The sequence below is a fragment of the Nyctibius grandis genome, chromosome 31 (assembly GCF_013368605.1).
Source record: "Nyctibius grandis isolate bNycGra1 chromosome 31, bNycGra1.pri, whole genome shotgun sequence".
NCBI lineage: Eukaryota > Metazoa > Chordata > Aves > Nyctibiiformes > Nyctibiidae > Nyctibius > Nyctibius grandis.
This window is the reverse complement of record NC_090688.1, coordinates 5,034,621-5,055,451: the sequence shown is the minus strand read 5'-3', so window position 1 is coordinate 5,055,451 and position 20,831 is coordinate 5,034,621. Positions and strand designations below refer to the sequence as shown.

General features: G+C 61.7%; 1 protein-coding gene across 1 annotated transcript; it reads left to right on the top strand.

Moving 5' to 3' along the window:
- Positions 1-10,020: 10,020 nt before the first annotated feature.
- LOC137674938 (calcium/calmodulin-dependent protein kinase type IV-like) lies at positions 10,021-18,176 on the top strand. Its single transcript, XM_068420754.1, has 11 exons — positions 10,021-10,118; positions 12,960-13,038; positions 13,384-13,446; positions 15,694-15,776; positions 15,902-15,974; positions 16,504-16,594; positions 16,697-16,771; positions 16,995-17,070; positions 17,212-17,338; positions 17,446-17,598; positions 17,970-18,176. Exons 1-11 carry the CDS (start codon positions 10,021-10,023, stop codon positions 18,174-18,176), a joined length of 1,125 nt encoding a protein of 374 aa, XP_068276855.1.
- Positions 18,177-20,831: the final 2,655 nt, after the last annotated feature.

Here is a 20,831-nt window from a genome sequence, read left to right as displayed (position 1 = left end):
CCAAGAAATGATTGAAAAGTTGGGGCTCGCCGTAGGAAACACCCCGCTGAGGGCAGCAACGCGCCGTCCTTCCCCTGCCAGGTAACGGATGGAAAGGGTTGCCATGAATGCTAATGGGGCTGGAGGGGGATGCGGCGGGCACGGGGGGGTCTGGCCCTGGGAAGGTGGGAGCCGCCGGGGGACCCCGCTTTGGCACCGGCACGAGGCTGGCGGGTGCTGCGGGGGGGATGCTCTGGGCTGCTGCCCCAAAATCGCTGCTTTTTGTAGCAAACCAGAGCTGGGGGAAACGTGCCAGCCCCCCCCCCAATTCCCCTTGGCGGCAGCTCCCGGCCTGGCGGTCGCTGTCCCCGTGCCACGGCCAAGCTGCCGCTGAACCGGCTCCTCGCAGGCCCCCAGCGAAGGGCTGAGCTGTTTGTCAATGCGGGAGGGTAAACACGGCTGGAGAGCCTCCCCCCGCTCCGGTAAATATTTTATATCCCACACCAAGAAAAGACACTCCTATTTAAATGATTTATCAAGGAAGATCATGTAGAGGTTTCTATAAAATATGTAGGGCTCCTAATCCCGACATCATCAGGCCAAGAGGACTGAAATCATACATTACCTCCTCAACAGCCTCGCCGGCTGCGGGGACACGACTGACAAATAGAAGTGTGTTTACGGCGTTCGGGCTCCTCTCGGGAGAGGTAAATCACGGCGGGGCCGGGAAGGGCAGAGGGAGCCGGAAATTAAGTGTTGATTTCTGTCCGTCACGGCGGCGCGGGGCAGGGGGATGCCGGGCTCGGGCAGCGGTGCCGTGGGTGCAGCGATGCTCATCCCACGGCGGGACCCTGCGGGGTGGGTACGGGGGGTGCAAACCCCTCTGGGGTGCCCAGAGCCGCGTTGGTGCGCCCCGAGGCCGTGCCCTGCTCCCCTCCGCAGCGGGGCTGCACCCAGAGCACCCATCACCGATGGGGTTCCCATGGGCACCGGAGCCGCCAGGATCGGGCCCCTTTAACCTCGGGGCTGGCGGCCGCCCCCTCCGCGCTGCCTCTCGATGCTCCCGTCGCACCAACCCCTCGCCGCATCTTTTTGGGTTCATTTAGTGGTTTTTTTTTCCCCCTCCTTGTGCCGGCGAGGGGCACGGCCGGCTGCTGGCAGCGGCGGCGGCGATTTGGCATGCGGCGTTGGGAGCCACCAGCCGCCGGGGCCCGGCCGCCGCGTTATTAAGGGATTAGCAAGTTGTCTCGGCGCTCAATTGTAGATAAGTGCCGCATTTTGTATTATCTTTTCACGCTGCACCGCGAAGGATGACAAAGAGCCAACATGGGTGTCATGGCCTTCAGCATCTCATTAAGGGTAATTTGTCTTGCGGGGAGGGGGAGGGCGAAGGCGGAGGGGGAAGGAGAGGAGGCGAGGGAGGAGAGGGGCGAGCAGCCCGCGAGGGGAGAGGGGATTAAAAACTAAGGAGAGGAGATTAGGAGAGAAATGGGAACCGCAGCGAGAGGCAGCCAGGCAGGGAGCAGCGGAGAGCCGAGGAGGGGACGGCCGTGCCGGGGGGCTCGGGAAGGTGGGCAAGGCGTGGTGGGGGGCTTTGGAGATCCCCCCTCTGCTTTTCCCGCACGGAAGAGCCCCAAATCCATCCCCAGCCTCAATCATCTGCATTAATCTATAATAATAAGCGATTGTCCAGCCCGGTGTCGCAGGCAATGAGACACACACGGGAGGGCTCGAGTGAATCCATTTCCCCCGTTCATGACTGAGTAACCACGGCCATCAGCCCGGGGGGTCCTGGGGGGGCTGGGGCATGGTGGCAGCTCCTTGGTGCAATCTCCTCCTTGGTGCAACCTCCTCCTCAGTGCAACCTGCTCCTGGTTCAACCCCACTTCTCATGGGCTTTGCAGCCCCCCCAGCCCCATCCCTGCGTGGCACATGGCAGCCAGCCCTGTTAGGAGCCGGCACCACGCGGCAGGGTCTGCTCCCCCCTCGCCCGGCAGCGAAGGGTAACGGTGAGAGGAGAAGGCAGCAGCACTGCAGCGAAGCCCCCCAGGGCTGGGAAGCGAGGGCTGGGCCATGGTGGTTTGCTCTGTCGGTCAATCAATCAATCAGGAGTAAAGGCGCGGGTATCGATCGGGGAAGATGGCTTTTCAGGGGCCGGGTAATGGAAATATGCGCCAGGAGACAGTCAGATGGAACCGCTGATGCCGCGGGCACCGCTGCGAGGAGATGCTGCGGGAGGAGAAGCCCTGTGACCCGCACCCAAACGCCGCTTCGGCCCCTTCCCGTGGAGCCCAGGGTGGCCCAATTCCCATGGGGTGGCGAGGGGCTGGCACCGAGGGGACGCAGCCATCCATGGCAAGGGGCATCCAGGTACCGCCGTGGTCCCCCAGCCCCTTCCTCCACCGCAGGCACCGGGGCTGCTGCGGACGGGGACGGGGCATCCTCCCTCACCCCCTCCCTCCCTCCCCTTCTGATAATCCTATTTTTGAACCAGGGGATTAGGATCGATACTTCGCTCCTAACGCCGCGGTAATGCGCTGTAACGCTGCCAGCGCCGGTTCCCTGCTGAAACACTTACGGCGGTTTAAACCCATTTGTGCCGGGGAGTGCGGTGAATCCACAACGAGCTGCGGGCCCGGAGCAGCCCTCGAGCGAGAATCACTCAAGCGAGCATCCCTCGTGTGAGTATCCCTCGTGCAAACGCCCCTCGTGCGATCGAGCCCTCGTGCACACAGTTGTGGCCCCTGGGCACGCACATGCCCAGGCTGCAGCACACATGTGTGTACCCAGGTTGCAGCACACGTGGCTCAACGCTGGTTCTCGGGGCTGCCAAGATCCCCAGCCGTGCCGGAGGGATGCCAGGGTGGGCTGGGGCAGGGCCCGATCCTGCACCTGTGGTGCCACCCCTGCAGGCAGTGCCAGCTGCGCCAGGTGACACCGCTGAGGACCCGCCCTCTGTGCTCCAAGAGGTTTTCAATTAAAACAAGAATATTCCCTAATAACCCACAGAGGGGTTTTTATTTCATTCCCTTTTTATTATTTTTTTTTTAAATAAATCCATTATGAGGAGCTTAGAGATGTGTGTAAAACCAGCCAGGGACGATTTGGGGATTAGGGCTCGGCGCTGTCCTGGTGTGACAAGCAAAGGAAAGAGGGGTGTGGATGTGGGGTACCCGGAGCGGGGTCAGGGTGCAGAGGGGCGCAGATGTGGGGGTACCCGGAGCATCCCCAGGCCAGCTCGTCCCACATCCCTGTGCCAGGCGCCGCGCTGGCGCCCGTGGAGCCCCTGCTCGCCCTCTTGCTTTAACCACCGCTATTTATTCTGCTCCTGTAACTGTAAAATTGATTTCCTTGCAACAAGACGCTTGTCTTTCGCTACGAAACGCATCCAAATGCTCCACCATAAGACACTGGCAATTTTTAATTAGTTTCCTTTGTCCCTCTTGCCTCCCTGAGCAGGCACGTGGAACCGGAACAGGGGAGCCCGAAAAGGAGCAGGATCCGGAGGTGACAAAGCGCTCCTCGTCCTTGCTATGATCGTTATTAACACACGCCGTTTCCCTAACGAGGCGGGCGCAGGAGGTGATCAGATCTGCCAGCTGTGGGGCTGCAGAAGCACCTTTAACCACCAGAATCCTTAAATATTATCCCGGAGCAGCCCCTGGCCGCCGGGCCCTCTCCCCACAAACACCCCCTGTGCCCCCACCAGCCCCGCTCTGCCCATCACCGCCCTGGCACCGGGTGACCTCCAGGTCCTGGCCCTGCTTGGCCACGTCCTTGTCCCCCCCTGGCCAGGAGCCCGGCCGAGGTGGTGTCCCCCCGGGCAGGGGGGAGCTGTGGGGACCCCCTCGAAGCTGAGCTGCGAACACGAGGGCTGGTGCCAGCCAAGGGCTAATTGAACGAGCCACATTTCCCATCACGCCCCTTGCTAACGAGCCTGAGGTTATTAAAGCTTCGTGGCTGGTTTGCAGGGAGCTCTGCTGCTCTGCAGGGCTCCCGCCCTGCCCCTGCCTGTCCCTGCCCCTGCCTGTCCCTGCCAGCCCCCAGCCTGTCCCTGTCCCTGCCCATCCCTATCCCATCCCTGTCCCTGCCCCTGTCCCTGCCAGCCCCTGCCTGCACACCCACGGCCTTGCAGGGGATGCTGCGAGCCCCCAGCTCTGGGGAGGTGGTGGGGGGGTGTCCTGCAGCCACCCTGTGCCCCCCGAGGGGCTGCACTGGAGCCACAGAGCGCTTTGGCCGATGCCCCAACGCCAGTGAGGTGCCAGCGCCGCGTGTCCTTCGCCAAAGCCCCGGACGGAGCTCGCTGCAGGTGCTCCCGCGGGTCCCCAGCCAGAGGGTCCCCCCAGGCCCCTGTGGCACCACCAGACCCCCCTGGGCACTCGCCCCTGCACCTTCCCCAGGACGCGCCGTGAGTTCAGCCTCGTGGGGCGGGGGAGGCAGCCGGACCCCCGAGCATCCCTGTGTGGGGAGGGCCGGGGGGTCCCCAGGAGCGGGGCAAGGTCGGGGGGGTCTTTTTGGCTGTAAGGAGAGAGCGAAGCCCCTCCGCCCCCTCCAGCGGCGTGGGAGCACGTGTGAGCACACATGTGAGCACACACGCACATGGACGCGTGCGCGCTCAAACGAGCCGCCCAAAAAAAAAAGTTACTGGGGGGGAAAAAAAAGGGAAAAAAGGCAAGGCGAGTCCCGGAGCCTTTTGCCGTGTCAGTTCTCCGTCCGCTGTCACTCAGGCGCCGAATTCTCCTCCGAGTTGTCATAGCGAGCTGGCGGGGATTACGCGCGCTCTGTCCAGCGCCGATTCATGTGGAACGCGCGCTTGACGGGCGGAACCGCGGGGCCGAGCGGGAGCCGCTGAGACCCCCGATTTTCCCACCTTCCTCAGACAATCTGGTATTGTTCGGCCGCAGCCTTAGTGATCCCTGCGCCGGGGCTGTGACTGACACAGCTTTGAGGCTCTAAGGCGTATTTTGAATTTCTAAAACCCCTCAGGAAGTCCCCGGGGTGCCTTCTGCCATTGTCTTGGGTCTCCTTTCGCCTTTTTCCCTTTCCACCCCAAACCCCTCCTGCCTCCCCCGCCGCCTCCTCCCCTTCCCCCCCCCCTAATTCCAGGCCCTACCATCCCTAACACAACCCATGTTTTTTCTTTCCCCCCATGTTTACGCTCTGACTCTCTCTGGAGCTGCTCAGCCCCTTCGCAAACACGTTTTAAAACAAAAAAAAGAAAAACTAAATAAAGCTCCGAAAGTTCCCCAATCCTTGATCCGCCGTGGAGGAGAAGGGCTTTACTTGTTTGCTTTTAATCAGCCGACACAAACCCCGGGATGTTTTGAAAAATAATAACAGAAATAAATCTTTCACCTAATCTATCGCACACTTGTGTCCGTCCCGCTGCCCGCTCCGTCCATCCCCATCTGCATCCATCCCCGCGGAGGGACCGTCCCGCAGGGGCCCAGGGGTGTCTGTCCCGGTGACGTGTGTCCCCCAGGACCCCCGAAGGGGCTCCGAGGCGAAGGACCGGGCTGTCCCCACAGCTCTGCCGTGGGCTTTGGGGACCACGGCGCCGCCGCTGCCCCGTCCTGCCGCGGCCCCCGGCCCCTCCTGGGCTCGGCACTATATAAACCGTTCCCCATTTCCAGTCTTAATCTTATAAGAATGAATTGAGAATGACCAGCGTAAATACACAGGTGCCACTGGGAGCAGAAACCTCTCTTTAATCTGCGATATGAAAACAATTCCCTGCTCCGCTCGCTGCAATCAGCAAGTGCTATCAGTGCCGCGCTCCCCGGGAACAGGAGAGCTTATAAATATGAATTAGCGCGGAGAAAAATCTACTCTCTTACCTAAAGCTAAATGTTATCTGGGTCCCTTTCCAGCAGTGGCTGACATTTCCAGAGTGCTTTTAGTCACATCTGCGGGAAGACAACTCATTTCTTGTCTTAAAAAAAAAAAAAAGGGAGAGAAGGAGAAAGGAGAGAAAGAAGGAGGAGGACGAGCGGTGTCGCGGGGAGATGCTGCCTTTGTTTGAAGAGGGGAAGGCTGGATGTGTGAGCGTCCTCCGGGAGAGGGGAGATGCTGGGTGGGCTCTGCCCTGGGGAGATGCTGGGTGGGCTCTGCCCTGGCACCCAACGCTCTCCAGGGACAAAGCCCCAAGGCAGCGGCACAACCTGCTCCCATCCGAGAGAGGCCTCAAAATGTGGGTGCTGGTGGCTGCGGCGTTGAGCAGCCCCGGGGTGGCTCCGAGTGCCGCCACCCACCTGCCCTGGGGTCCCGCTGCGGGAAGAAATGGGGAGCAGGGACCCCACCCCGGCACCTCAGCGGGAGCACCGGGGCAGTGATGGCAGCAGTGCCAGAGGGATGGTGCGTCCCGTGGGGGTCGGGTGCCACAGCCCCGGCACGGAGCCTGTTGGGGCACCTGGGCAAACCTGGCACGAGGGGAGCCCGGGAGGGGCTGGGTGCTGCAGGGGTTTGGGGGGCAGCTGGTCCCCGCATGCTGCCTCTGCCCTGAGTCTTGGTGCCCTGCCAGAGCTGGGGAAACTGAGGCACGGCGTGGGAAACACTCCCGCAACCACAGCCGAGGGGATTTGTTTGGAGAGAGGGGCTGGGGCAGGGGGGCACCGCCGGCAGCCGGAGCTCAGCCCTGGCAGCACACCCCAGGCACATCCCTCCCTGCCTCTCCTACCCTGCGGCTCTGGGTGCACGAGGGACCCCCCCCCCACGCTGCAACTGCACCCCAACCGTGTCTCCACATGTTTTAGGTTTTGCCGGGAGGTTCGTGGCAGGACACCGGGCCCGGCCGCGCTGCCGGGTGCCCGGTGCGGGTCTGTGCCCTTGTCTGGCTGCAGCGAGCTCTGACCTCGTTTGCTTCGCGCCGTTCAATTAACGAGGCAAGCGGCGCTGGGGCAGGGGGGATGCTGGGGGGGGGTGTAACCGTGGGTATTAATTTCCATTTTATGTTCCAAACAATTGAGCATCGCTCGGCGGCGGCAGGCAGCGGCCGGCCCCTCGCGTGGGGACCGTGCCCAGCCCGGGCTGAGCTTTACACTGGGGGTTTGTGGGGTTCAGGGGGGCCTTGGGGTGCCCGCTCCGGCCGCCCCTTCCCACCCTCCGCACCCCGTGCAGCCCCTCTGCCCTAATCCAGTTAATGCCCCTTCATCTTGTGCTCCGTGGGGATGGCGATGGCTCCGCAACGAGACAGCAATGATTTGGAAAAGGGCGAGAGAGGGAGAGGGATGTTTCCTGGGATGTTAAAAAAAGTGACTTCAGGCACCTAAATTTATGCTCCTCTAAAATGGATTTTATTCCAGTGTAATGAGAGAACAAAATAATTAATTCCTCTCCCGCAGACACAAGGCTAGACTAGGCTTTTCTCCAGCCCCGTCTCCCCACTGAGGACGGGCTGGTCCCCGGGGCAGCTCACCCCGTGCCAGGGCCTGATCCTGGAGGTGCAGCCCAGCCCCTTCCCGCAGGCTGGGGGCCGGGTCTGCACCCCGGGGAGGGGTCCTGCCTGGGGACGGGGTGCTGCAAAGGGCAGCCCCCTCCTCCTGGGGCCGAAGCACTTGTGGGGCACTGGGGTGTGCAGGGGACCGGGGCTGCCTGGCACAGCCCCCCCCATCTCCCACTGCCCAGGCTGGATCCAGCCCCTCGCTCCAGCCAGCGCCCACCCACGGGTGGCAGAGGGGGTGTCTGCGGGTGGGATTGCAGCCCCCTCACCAAGAGGGTTTCCGAAGGGAAGGGACTGCCTCTGCTCTTCAAATGCAGCCCCCACCCCGCTCTTTTTGGGGCTGGGGACGAACAGGGGGATTGTGCTTGGTCTAGATGAAGCGATAAATATTAATTACACAGCCCAGCCTCGTCCAGCCCACCCTTGTCTCCGTAACAGGGAGCAGCGGAGGCAGAGGCAATTTATTCACTTAGCAGGTCACTCCCTTTCAAGAATATCCCTTTCAAAAGGGAGTTGCAACTAGACGAGATCAAGCAGGGCTGAGTTTGCCTCCCTCAGATATGATAAAATATTCTAATAAACACTCGGGAAGCCCATTACGAGGAGGGTGGTTCGTGCCGGCGAGACCTTCGCGGCGGGTCCTTTCATGTGGGTCTGCTGCCCGAGCCGTGGCGGGGGGGGCCGGGCAGCACCGGCCCTACGTGGAAGGTCGCTGCCCTGCGGGACACGCTCCCTGTTTCCAATTTTTAATAGCAAAAACATAAAGATCTGCCCCTGGCTCGCAGCTCTGCGGAGGGGGCTGGGAAAGGAGCCTGTGGCGAGGGCAGCCCCGGTGCTCGGCCACGGGAATGGGGGGTGATGCTGGACCCCCGCACGCCTCCGGCACGGTGGGTGTCAGAGCTGCAGCGTGGTGTGACCCGTGACCCACGGCCGTGGGCTCGGACAGGATTTGTCTCCTCGCTCGGACGTACAGGAGGGACCCCCCGACCCCCTGCTCGGGTCCCTTCGCTGCGGGGAACGCAAAACCCCGCGGGGCTGCCCCCCAGCACAGACAGCCCCAGCCACGGGCCAACCGCACCCCGGCCCCCTCCCCATTCCCATCCCGGCCCTGGCCCCAGCCCACCCTATCCCAAATCCCAATCCCAGTCCCAGTCCCACGCCCATTCCCTCCCCATTCCCATCCCATCCCAACCCCGACCCACCCAACCCCACCCCATTCCATTTCCATTCCCACCCCATCCCCTCAACCCAATCCCACCCCAATCCCGCCCCAATCCCAATCTCAGCCCACCCCCTCCCGCCCCTATTTCACACCCCCCCACCCCCCCGGTCCCATCCGGTGGGCGACGGCGGCACCGTGCGGCCGCGCCGGGCAGCGCCCGTGTCCCCCCCCCCACGGGGCAGGGCAGGATGCGGCCCCCGGGGGGGCAATGCGGGGCTCTGGGCGCTCCCTGGGGTGGGTGCAGGGCTGTGGGTGCCGCCCCCGAGTGCGGGGCAGGATGCGTCCCTCGGGGTGCTGGGCGCTCCCCGGGGAGCGGGGCCCGATCCGGCGCGGTTCCCCCCCCCCGCCCCAGCCCGGCCCCGCCGCGGGGCCCGATCCTGGCGCTGGGCTGCGAGGGACGGGGAGCGGCTGCAGCGCGGGGCGGGGGCCCGGGGCTGCCCCGCACCCCCCCGACCGCCGAGCAGAGCCCGGAGCCTCGGGGGGGGGGCCGGCGGGGCGCGGTGCAGTGGCGGCCCCGGGCCGGGGGGGGGCACGGCCGAGCCGGCCGGGAGCGCGGCGCTGGGCGGGGGGGGTTGCCGGGGAGGGTCCCCGCGTCCCTCCTTCCTGCGTCCCTCTGCTCCCGCATCCCCCCCGCATCCCTCCATCCCTGCGCTCCCGCTTCCCTGCATCCCTCCCTGCATCCCTCCCGAGCCCCCCGAGGAGCCGAGCCCTCGCCCCCCGCCGCCGGTGGGTAGGACGGGCCCGGGGGGCCGCAGCCGAGGCGTGCGGGGGCTGAGCGGGCCCCGCACCCGGCGCCCACCCTCCGCGCAGCCCCCCGGGGATGAGGCAGCGCCGAGGGGGACCCGGCTCCGCCGCGCAGCCACGCCGCAGCTAACGGTACGTACCGGGGCCCCGCGTCCCACCCGAGTAATAACGGGGTGGCAAAGAGCAACGGGGGGGGAAGACGGGCTTGATGTGGGGGTGGTTTGGGGGGGGGGAGCTGCAGGAATCGGGGTGCCAATGCCCCAAAGTGCCAGTCCGTGGGGCACGGTGTGGGTGCCGGGTGGGGGGTCCGGCCTGCCGGGCTCTGCAAAGCCGGGGCAGCCCCAGGGGGATGGGGACGGGGGGGGAAATGGGGGAACTGGGGGGGCCTGGCGTGAAAAGCTGGGGGGACACACGGCGTAGGCGGGCGGAGGGGGGGTATTATCTCCAAAAAGGCAGCGTACGTGCCTGGGGGGAAGGAGATTTGTGGCTGCGACTTCATTGTGCTCGATAATCCCCTTTTTGCGGGGCCATCTGGGTGCCCGCACGCGTTGGGGGGGGGATGAGGCGGGGGGGCCGCGGCCATGCCTGGGTCTCCTCTTCCGAGCAGCTGGCGGGAGCTCGCCGCCCCCGGCCCACCATGCCCTCCTCCAAGGCCGGCTGCGAGTACTGGATCGATGGGTCCCACCGCGAGACGGCCCTGGAAGATTTCTACGTCGTGGGCCCTGAGCTGGGACGGTACCGGCTGCCGGGGGGGTCGGTAGGGGTTGGTGGGGGCTGGATCGGGGCAGGGACTGGCCTGGGGGGATGCAGGGAGGGATGCAGGAGGGGCTGGATGAAGGGGGATGGAGGGATGGGTAAGGGGGGGATGGAGGGACGCCCTGCCCTCCCGTGTAAGCTGGGGCTTGGGGTCTGTCACGACCGCAGCGGTGGCTTTGGGAGCGCTCGCTGAGGGCTCGCAGGATGGGGCCCGGGATCCCCGTGTGCGTGGAGCTGTACATTTCTCACCCCCGTGGTGGGGAGCAGGCTCGTGGTGTGACCTGTATCCACTCTGAGCAGCCCAAGGCTCTGGGGAGGTGGGCGATGAGCCTGGCACGGCGTGGGGCCGCAGTGGGTTCCCCCACGAAGGACAGGCAGCGCGAGCCCCGGAGAAGGGAGCAGGTGGTTTTGGCGGTGGCTCAGGCTGGGCCAGCACAAGCTGGCTGTAGGGCTTCTATTGTCAGGGGAGGCTTTGAGCCTGAAAAACGGCAGCTTTGGTAAAAGCGGGTATTTACAGCTTCTTATCAAGGTGTGGCCGGTGTCAGCGCGGGGCTCGGCAGCACACAGCCCTGCAAGGACAGATGTGGGACAGGCACTGAGCCCCTGGACCCCCATCCATCTGTCCGGTTCCAGCATCCAGGGTTAAATCAAACTGGTCTCAGTCTCTTGGAGCCGTGGCTGCGTGCTGGGCACACGGTGTGAACCGGGGCGGTGGGAGCCCGCTCACCGTGCGCAGCTTTCGCTTGGTGCTGGAGCCGCCCGAGCTGCCGTGCCAGCCTGTGGGGTCGGATCCTGCTCTGGCCCTGGAAGCCACGGGGAGCAGGGGATGGATGGATGCCATGCCAGCGGGGAGGACCCAGCCTGATGTACCCGGGGGGACTCAGAGCAGCAGGGGCAGCTCTCGGCCCTCGCAGCGTGGCCGTGGGCAGCAGCGTCCATCCAGGGCCCCAGCTTGGCTGCGGGTTCGCACCGTCCTCCCCACAGGCTGGCACTCGGCCGGCTTCATGTGCCCCCGCTGCTGGTTCAGGCTCTCTCGGCAAATCCCATTGTTCGACATTTTCCAGTTCATCTCTAAAGCAAATGCAATTATCTCCTGTCGCAGTCAAGGCTGATTGCAGATATTTATTTGAGGCCTTAAGCAGCAGCAAGCGGCAGCTGGTGGGGCGAGGGACCGGGGTGTAGCGAATGCCAGCATGAATCCAGCTGCTGCAGTGATTGGGGAGGCACGAGGGGCAGCTGGCATCCACGGAGCAACCCCAGCACCCCCTAAATGCCAAGCTGAGGGCTCCTGGCCGGTCCTGTTGGCAGCAGGGATTGGGCTGCAAATTGTCCGTGTGGAAACATCTTGTGGGATGCGAGAGGTGCCGGGTCCGGGCTGGGGTTTGGCTGTGGCGAGGTGGCAGAGGGACGAGGAGTGGGGGCTGCGGGGTCCTGCTCCGTGCCCAGGCTGGCTGGGAAATCGGGGGGCAGCGGGGCAGGGTGCTGGTGCTGTGCTGTAACACCCCCGGCAGGGTCGGGAACCACCTGCCGTGAGCTGGGCCCCGGCTGCGGGGGGCTCGGGGGGGGCTGCCGCAGCCAGGGGAGATGCTCGTGGCTTTTCCTCCTGCTGGAGCCGTGTTATTGTTGCGGTCGCAGCAGCAGCGATGACAGTTTGGGTTTGCATTGAACCCTTCTGCATATTTTCCTGAGCTGGAGAAGAGAAAGGTGGTGGTCCCCTCTCCCCTCCAAGCCAGAGCAAGTTGTTTCCAAATTCCTTTTTATTTGCAGAATAAAATTCTATACAAAATGTTGAGCAAAAGGAAGAAAACGTTTTGAAAATGGCCAAGGTCTGGAACTGCCGGGTTTTGCTCACCCCGCAGCATCCCCCGCCCCGTGGTACCCGGCTCTGCCGTTGCCATGGGAACGCGATTCCCAAGCTCAGCCGCATGAGTTGCAAAATCCGCTCTCGTTTTTAAAGCAAATCTCTCTCTCTCTTTCACGAGAGCACCCCGGGGAGCGCTGGCAGGGCCGGGGCATGTGGCACGTGGGGCTGCAGCCACGGGTCGCTGCAGGTGGGCTTGGTCTAGGGGGGGATTTTGGTGCAAAGGACGGTGTCTGGGCGCGCCGGGCTGCCGTGTCGGTGCTTGCCTGGGCCAAGGGCACGGGCAGGTGGGCACGCCGTGTGCCTCGAGGCAGAGCCTGAACTCAGTCCCAGAAGATGGTGAAGCCAAAGAGCAATAAAATGTGGTCGATTACTTGGGGGCGAGAATTAATCTGCTCCGAGGAGCCAGGCAGCGAAGATGGAATTGCAAACGAGCCCCGTAACGGCCCGCAGCGATGGGCTGATTTCACCGTCCAGTGGGTAGAAAACGTTGTTAACGAGATCTAAAAATCACCGGCAGCAGAGGGGCACTGCTGGGGCTTTAAGGGGAGCGATCCCTCTTGGGGAGGTTTAACCTGGCGGGCAGGTTTTGTGGCGGTGTGGGATCGCCCCGTGTGCTGTGGCCTCGCTGGCACTGCGGGGACACAGCCAGGATGGGGACCCTTGTGATGGTCCCACTGAGGTCATCCTTGTGGCCGTGAGCGGGGAGGGGGAGGCTCCGTCCTGCTGTGAAAGCTGCTTAAGGATTTAAACCCCCGTAGGACTGGGTTTTAATTAAAATGGCTTTACCAGGGAAAGCTAGAAATGATGCGGGGAGGGGGATGCATGCAGGGGGGGATGAGTGCTGAGCTCCCCAGGGCTGGTGCCAGCAAAGGTCATGGTGGGGAGCACAGGGGGAGAGGGACCCCCCACCTCTGTCCCGGCCACATCCACCCTCACGCCCCTCCGCCCTCCCGCAGGGGAGCCACCTCGGTGGTGTACAGCTGCGAGGAGAAGGGCACGGGCGCCTCGTACGCTGCTAAGATACTGAAGAAGACGGTGAGTGTCAGCGGGGTGGGGGTCTGCGGGGTTGGGGGGGGGCTCTGCTCCGCTCCCAGAGCACCTTGGCACCAGTGGGGCACTGGGACGGGCACAGGGCTGTCAGCTGGGCATCGCTCCATGGTCCAGGGGTCCTGGATGGACAAAAGCGATGGGGTTTGGGGTGGGGGTGCTGCAGGCGGGGGGTACTGGGTGCATTTTGCTGCTGCTGGGGAAATGAGCCCTGGGACAGACATGGGAACCTGCGGGGAGCAATGGTGGGGGGGGGGTCTCTGCATGGCGGGGGGCCGGACCCAGACCCAGCAGCGCAGGTAACGCCGCCTTCGTGCGGGCTCTGCTTTCCAGATCGACAAAAAGATCGTGAGGACGGAGATCGGGGTCCTGCTGCGGCTCTCGCACCCCAATATCGTGAGTAGGACCCCATGAAAACCCTGCCTGCACCCCGTGTCCCCTCCCCGCCTGGCAGACGGGCTCGTGGGGGCCGGGTCCTCGCCTGCTCGCTGCCGCGTGAGACTCCTGGTCCTCGCCGCACCTTTGAGCTTCCCAGCTCTGATACCGAGGGCCAAGGCCCCCCCCCCCCCCGTCCTTCCCCCTGTCCCCTGGCCTGAGATTTCCATTCCATAAGCAATTTCCACCGAGGAGATCAAATGAACGCCGCGGAAAATTGCCCATCTGTAATGAATCCTGCAAGGGGAGATAACCGCCGAGGACGGGGCCGCGGGTGCCGGGCGCTGCGTCCCGGCGCGGCTGGCCGCCGTTTCTCTTGCTCAGCGCTCGGGGGATAACGGCAGCTCGGCTGGAACGATTCGCAACGCCCGGGAGCGGATCTAATCGCCGCCCGTGTCAGCAGAGCCGGGGCCGCCGTGTCGGCCCCTCTGCAGCGGCGGGGGGCTCCGGGGCTGCGCCCCCCGTCCCTCCACCTGCCAAAAAGGCTTATTCCCGGCTGTTAGTTCCACCGGCGAATTGCAAAAGCATCTTGGAGACGACCTGAGTTAAAGAAATAACACAAAAAGCCACCTGGCAGGTGCTGCCGCGGCGGTGCTGGGGGCTGGCTCTGCAGCGGTGTGACAGACCCCGCTCCAAGGGGTTTCGTGGTCAGGACATCGCCGGGATGTCGCCTCGCCGCTGGCTGCCGCTTGCCCAAGCTGCTGTTTTCTTGCAGTGGCTCAAAACCTGGGGCACGGCTGCTGCCAGCCCAGCCCACGCCGACCCTCCTTGGAGCAATAAGGCTTCGTTCTCTGGAGGAGCCTCAGCGGGGACGTCCCACCCGCTCGCCACCACCTGAAACCTCGATGCAAGGAGACAAAGCCGAGAGAAATCCTGAAAACGGGGATGATGGGGGCAAAGGGTCCGGGGCCAGGGCGTCCCTAAGCACCTCGGCCAGCTCGCCATGCGCCTGCCTTGGGGTGTTTCAGTGTTTTGGGGCAATCAGGAGCTTCTGCCTTTTCCACGGAGATGCTTTTCCCCGTGCCGGGATGTTCGGGCAGACGCAGGGACAACAGATGGGACGGGGATTGCCCAGGAGGATGCTCGGGTGACACCGGCTGCGCACGGGGAGAGGCTCCTCTGACGGGTTACCAGAAACCCAACAGAAAGCTCCGTTCCTGCTCTCTCCAGGCAGTGGCACCACGAGGGACGCGGAGGAGGAACCAGCCGGACAGTTTTAATATTTAAATCACCGAGTTTTCCGTAGTTCAAGTGATCCTCGAAGCAGAGATGCTCCGTTTCATTATTTACGCTGGCGCCGTCTACGCGCTCGCTACCGTTCAGCACCAACCTCGGCAGCGGATGATAATAGGATTGTAAACTTTTGAAGTTAATAGGAAAATTATAGTGCTTCCGTGTATTATTATAATGCAATAAGCTGCCACATAGTGTCTCTCACCCTGCGGGGTATCACGGCTTGTCACCCAGCCTGTGAAGGTAATGATTAAAGCCCCATGAAATTCGCAGTGTCACAAAAGTCTTAAGAAGCATGAAATTCTCTGTTTTCCATTTAAAAAAAAAAAATTTTAAAATTGCATTTTGACTTATTTTTAAGAGAGACCTGTCAATGCCAGATTCGCTGCAGTGGCACAAAGGTCTCGTGCAGACACGCTCACCTCGCGTGGGACCTAAAAAACAGAAATCAGGAGAAAAACGCTGTTTCTTTAGTGCTTCTTCCACTGCAAAATGGTCCAAGGGACGTTTCCGAAAGCACCTGCGGGGTCCTGGGGCCGCGGTCCCAGAGGTGGCTTCGGCCCCTCGGGGCTCTCTGCATCTCTCCTGCGTCCCTGCGAGCGCAGATGTGCAGGATCCGTCTCGGGAGGGACGAGGGCTTTGCTGTGGGGCTGGACGCGGGCACCCGAGGTGCCAGCGCGGCCGACGAAGCTGCGGAATTAAAAAGCTTTCAGTGAGCTCCGCTTCCAGCTAACGAGCTTGGAGAGTTGAAGAGGATACAGACGCCACGTGCCCATCTCTTCCAATTCCCAGCGTCGTCTTTAATGCAGGATAAGTGAGCAGGGCTGTTCCAAACAGTTAAAAAAAATTCCTGTTCAAGCAAATAAAAAGGCAAGGAGGGGAATGTGCCGGCTGCCCTGATAAACCCAGCGGTCGCGTGCTCCTCCTGGCACTGCCAGCCTCCGCATCCCCCCGCCCTCCTGTCGCCCCTTCCAGATCAAGCTGAAGGAGATCTTCGAGACGCCCTCCGAGATCGCGCTCGTCCTGGAGCTGGTGACGGGAGGAGAGCTCTTCGACAGGTACGCCCGGCCCGGCTCCTCGGGAGGGGGAAGATGGGGATGGAGGGGGCTGACGCGCACCACGGCTGGGGATGGAGGGTGAGGGGGGGTCCGTGTGCTGCTGCACTGACCCCGTGTGCCCGCAGGATCGTGGAGAGGGGGTTCTACAGCGAGCGGGACGCGGCTCACGTCGTCAAGCAGATCCTGGAAGCCGTTTCGGTAATGTTTCCCACTTCACCTCAGCCCTTGGGGATGGTCTGGTGGGGGGGGTCCCGTGCATGGTTCAGGGGTGTCACTGCAGGGCTGCACCCTCCCAAATACCCCTGGGGAGAGGCATCAGGAGCTGCACCACCCCAAATACCCCTGGGGAGAGGCATCGGGAGCTGCACCACCCCAAATACCCCTGGGGAGAGGCATCGGGAGCTGCACCACCCCAAATACCCCTGGGGAGAGGCGTTTGCCCACTTGCCCTTGGCCCCCCAAAGGCGTCGCTGGCAGAGGCACCTTTTCTGATCCATGTTTGGGGGGGATGAAGGAGAGGAGGGAGGAAGGTCAGCGCTGCTCTGCATCACGGGTTGGCTGGAGATGGGGTTTCCATGGCAACAGGAGGGTTTAAAAACAGAAACTCATAACGGGGAATGTCCTTCCCGCGGCCATGCTGGCAGCTCCGGCACCGCAGGCGTCCGAGGCAGACGGGCCCCCTGCCCCTCCTGTCCTCCCCGCAGCCCCGCTCTCGCTCTCTCTGCAGTATCTGCACGAAAACGGAGTCGTCCACCGTGACCTGAAGCCCGAGAACCTGCTCTACGCTGACCTGTCCCCCGACGCTCCCCTCAAAATCGGTGGGTTTGCCAGGGGCCCCAGGGGGGTTTCGTGGCACAAGGGGGGTTAGTGGTGCCTCTCCCCGGTGGCAGTGCCACCACCCCTCTCTGTGTCCCTCCAAGGTGACTTCGGGCTCTCCAAGATCGTGGATGAACAGGACACCATGAAAACCGTCTGCGGGACGCCGGGGTACTGCGGTGAGCGGGAGGGAAGAGCTGGGGGGTGGCAGGGAGACCCGGGGAGGCTGCTCCCTGCCTGAGGCCGTGCACAGCTCGGTGCAGGGATGGCTGGCCGTTGCGCTGGGCTCGGGAGATGCTGTTGGTGCACGGGAGTGTTTCCTCCGCCGCGCCGTTCCCACTGTGGCCGCGCTGCCAGGCGCTCCCCACAGCCGCACATTTGAACCCCAAACTCTGCTTCCAGCCCCCGAAATCCTCCACGGGTGCCCATACGGCCCTGAAGTGGATATGTGGTCCGTGGGCGTCATCACCTACATCCTGTGAGTAACGCTGCCGGGGCCCCACGGGCAGCCAAACCGTGGCAGCGTGACGGTTCGCCCCACCTCAGCCGGCGAGCGCCGGCACGGCTGCGCCGCGGGGCCCGGGCTGCGGCGTGTAGCTCCTCTCTCCCGTGCCCGCAGGCTCTGCGGCTTCGAGCCCTTCTTCGACCCGCGAGGGGACCAGTACATGTACAGCCGCATCCTCACCTGCGACTACGAGTTCGTGTCCCCGTGGTGGGACGAGGTTTCCCTCAACGCCAAAGACTTGGTGAGTGAAGCCGGGGCTTGGGGCTGCCGAGTGCGAAAGCTTTGGATCAATGCTTGTGAAATAAAACTAAGGGCTTCTGACAGATGAAGCCTTTTCCTTGGTCACAGGTCAGAAAACTGATCGTCTTGGACCCCCAGAAGAGACTGACCGTCTCCCAGGCGCTGGAGCACCCCTGGGTCACCGGGAAAGCCGCTAAATTCGCTCACATGGACAGCACGCAGAAGAAACTGCAGGAATTTAACGCCAGGCGCAAACTGAAGGTGAGGTGACAAAGCCCTGTTAGCCCCCGGGGTGGCTCCTGTTCGCAGCCCCCTCCCCATGCGAACGGCTGGGGCCACTGAGAGCCGCCGTCTCTGGGTTTTAAGGATCCCCTGTCCGAGCAGATAAATGTTCAGTGACGTGGCAGCTCGGGGGGCTGGCTTGGGGAGGGGGGTGAAGGACGCTGGAGCGGCTCCCTGGGCTGCCCGTGGAGGCAGCTGCTGTGGGAAAAGCCTTGCCCGAGGCGAAGGGCTGCGCTTCCCAGCTCAGCCATCCCCCTTCCGCACACATCGGGGCCTCGAGCGCCTCGGGAACGGCACCGAAGGGGAGAAACACGCTAATAACCGCTTACACCGCTGTGCCTTTGCAACAGGCTGCCATGAAAGCCGTGGTGGCTTCCAGCCGCTTGGGCAACCACGGGCACCACGACTGCTCCCGCAGCAGGCGCAGCCAGGGGGGTCCCCAGGGGACGGGGACCGCCGGCCCCGAAGCCACCGCCACCGAGGACCTCGATGCTTTCCGGAGCGACTGCCCCGCCGTGTCCGAGGTTCCCGTGAACGGCGCCGGCTGCAAGAGCTAACGCGCTCGGCACCGCCGCCGGCTCGCCACGGCTTCGACAAGCAATATCCCACTGAGCCTTGGACGCTGGCACGGGGAGAGGCGGGGGACGCCGAGGGGGGACAGGAGCCCCCCGAGTGTAGGTGTGCGTCGGGAGCCCGTGGTGTGTCACGTGGAGCACCCTTACGTAGTGTCCTGTCGCTGGCGCAGTCGTTCCTGGTGGCTGTGAGTGTGTGTCTGTACGGGCCCGACTCGGGAAGCGAGGCTGGGGACTCGGTCTTCCGACAAATTAACAGTTTTGGCCACTGTGGCTTGAAAAGATCCCAAGTGGCTTAAAAACGAGGAGCAAACAGCAGAAAAAGGATTTCTTTCACCTTCCCTACAAAGGCAGTCTGTTGTCTTTATGACAGAGTTTTGTAAGTTCCTGTAAATAGCCCTCACGGGTTTATTTGCTTAGGGGAGAGGGGGCATCTGGATGTCACTGACCCCTGGTGTTACATCCCCAGTCGCTCTCCCAGGCCCCAGCTGCAGGCCCGCCGCTCTGTTAGACAAAGCTTGTGGGAGCCTTTGAGCCCAGCTCTTCGATCCTACCCGGAGACAAAGTGTTTGCCGGTGGCTCCTTTATTGTCTCTAGACCGTAGACGACCTCTGCTTGATCTGTGCTTTGGTTCCGCTCCAGTTTCATTTGTTCCCGCGTTCAGTCTTGCTGTGGATACGTGGTGGCGGCAGGATTGTCAGGAGCCGGGGATGCTGGCTCGTCTGGCCTCTGCGTTGGCATCCTGGGTTACGATTTACACGACGAGTTTTAACGAGGACCCACGCAACCCTTCCTACGTCGCGTTGTAAGACTGTAACGTGTGACGGTGCTGCTGTTTCCTGAGTGAGGACAATGAGTTTATACATATTTTGTTTTTTTTAAGACTAACAAAATCAGCTGACAAACTTCTTGAAAAGAAATTTTGTAGGCAGTTATTTACCAAGCCACGGGATAAGCACTTGCAGGTTTTAATACAGAACAAGTATTTGGACAGGAAAAGCCATATTACCCGGGGCGGGTTACAGGAAGCCACGAGGCTGCTCCACGGTCCCAGCTGGCGTGACCCAGCGCGAGGTTTGCTAACCCGAGGCAACGACCGTGACCTGCACCCCTTGCCATTGGGGCCATACACGTATAACGGTCTGTTTGGGTGAAAAATCCCAACTGGAAACAAAGGGAATTTCTCCACAAGGTTCACTCCTCCAGGCTGGGGACGTACAACCCGGCAGCTGATAACGGAGGGGCTGCAAACCGAAACTGAAATTCTGCTGAAGCTGGAAGGCACCGTCACAGCCCGCCAGCCCGGTGCTGGGTCAGGTCAGAGCTGTCCTCAGAGCAGCAGGAAGGCAAATGTAACACGACGACTTTCATATTTACTTACAGCACAAGCAGAAATCATAAAGACTACGTGCAAGGGCTGATCCAGAGCATACGAAGCTCATTTGTGGTTAGGGTGCTTGTAAAGCCGAATCCAGAGGAGAGATCAGATGCTCAAGAAGGCTTTTTTAATTGGAAAAATATTAGGTCTCAACCAGAAATGTGCTTTTTTTTTCTTTTAACTAAGTCATACCTTCAGCGGGGAAGCAGATGCACAGCTCTCTCACCTTAGAGAAAGCAAATGCTGGTAACTCGGGAGAACGCTTCAGCAAGGGGAAATTATTTCCTTTTTCCTTTGTGTTTTGCAGGAGGGGCAGCTGTTTTCTCTCCTTTTTTTAACACAGAGGGCTGACCCTTGCGGTGTGCTGAGCTCCAGTCTTTATCCTGTGCTTAGGGTGACGCTCTCTGTCCTTCAGGCTCGTTACCTGTCCCCATTCACTCCAGTGGGGCCAGAACCCCAACTTTAACCATGTTGTTTCCTAACCCGGGTCTTAAAAGACTCTTTTATATCCTTTGACTGGAAATATTTATTTAAACGCCTTGCAGGACCAGGCCCGAGCGCTCAGCACGCCCAGAGCCTGTGAAGCAGGGCCTGATGCTGGGAAATGCTGAGTAACGTTGCCCGTCCCGCAGGCTGCTCCTCATCCTCCAGAGTAATGGGAAATGAGGTACCAAGTAGGTAACAGTGAGTAAGAGTGTCTTCAGCACTGGAAGGCACCCGAGGGAAAACCAAGGAGAAAAGGAGTTTGCCTCTTATGTCAAGAAAATATTATTCCACACATATCAGTACTTAAAGGTAGAAAAAAAAATGTATTCCTGGCAGTAAAGCTAATAGGAGATGCCATGTTGGTCTGTATGCTGTTTTCAGAATGTGTTTTAATAACTTACTACTTCAGTCTCGTGGTGACATTTCTGATATTGCAGGTATTTATAAAGAAGCTTAGACAGCTAATAAAGTATCTAACGTCACAACCTGGGCTCTGTCTTTACTGTTGGTCTCGGAATAAAAGCATTAAATATTGACAAGGCAAATAGCAGCTGGCTGAAGGCCATTTTATTTCTGATTTTTTGACCCGTTTTCATACGACAATTTATTCTCAGGCTCTCACTTGGGCCTGCAAAGTAATTTAACCTAAAAAAACCCTCAGACAAACCCCTTGTAAGGTCGAATTACAACAAACACCTTTGAGTAACGCTGGGATGAGCGCGCAGGCTGCGGGCCCTGAGGGCTGTGCCGGTGCAGGCAGAGCACCGAGGGGCAGG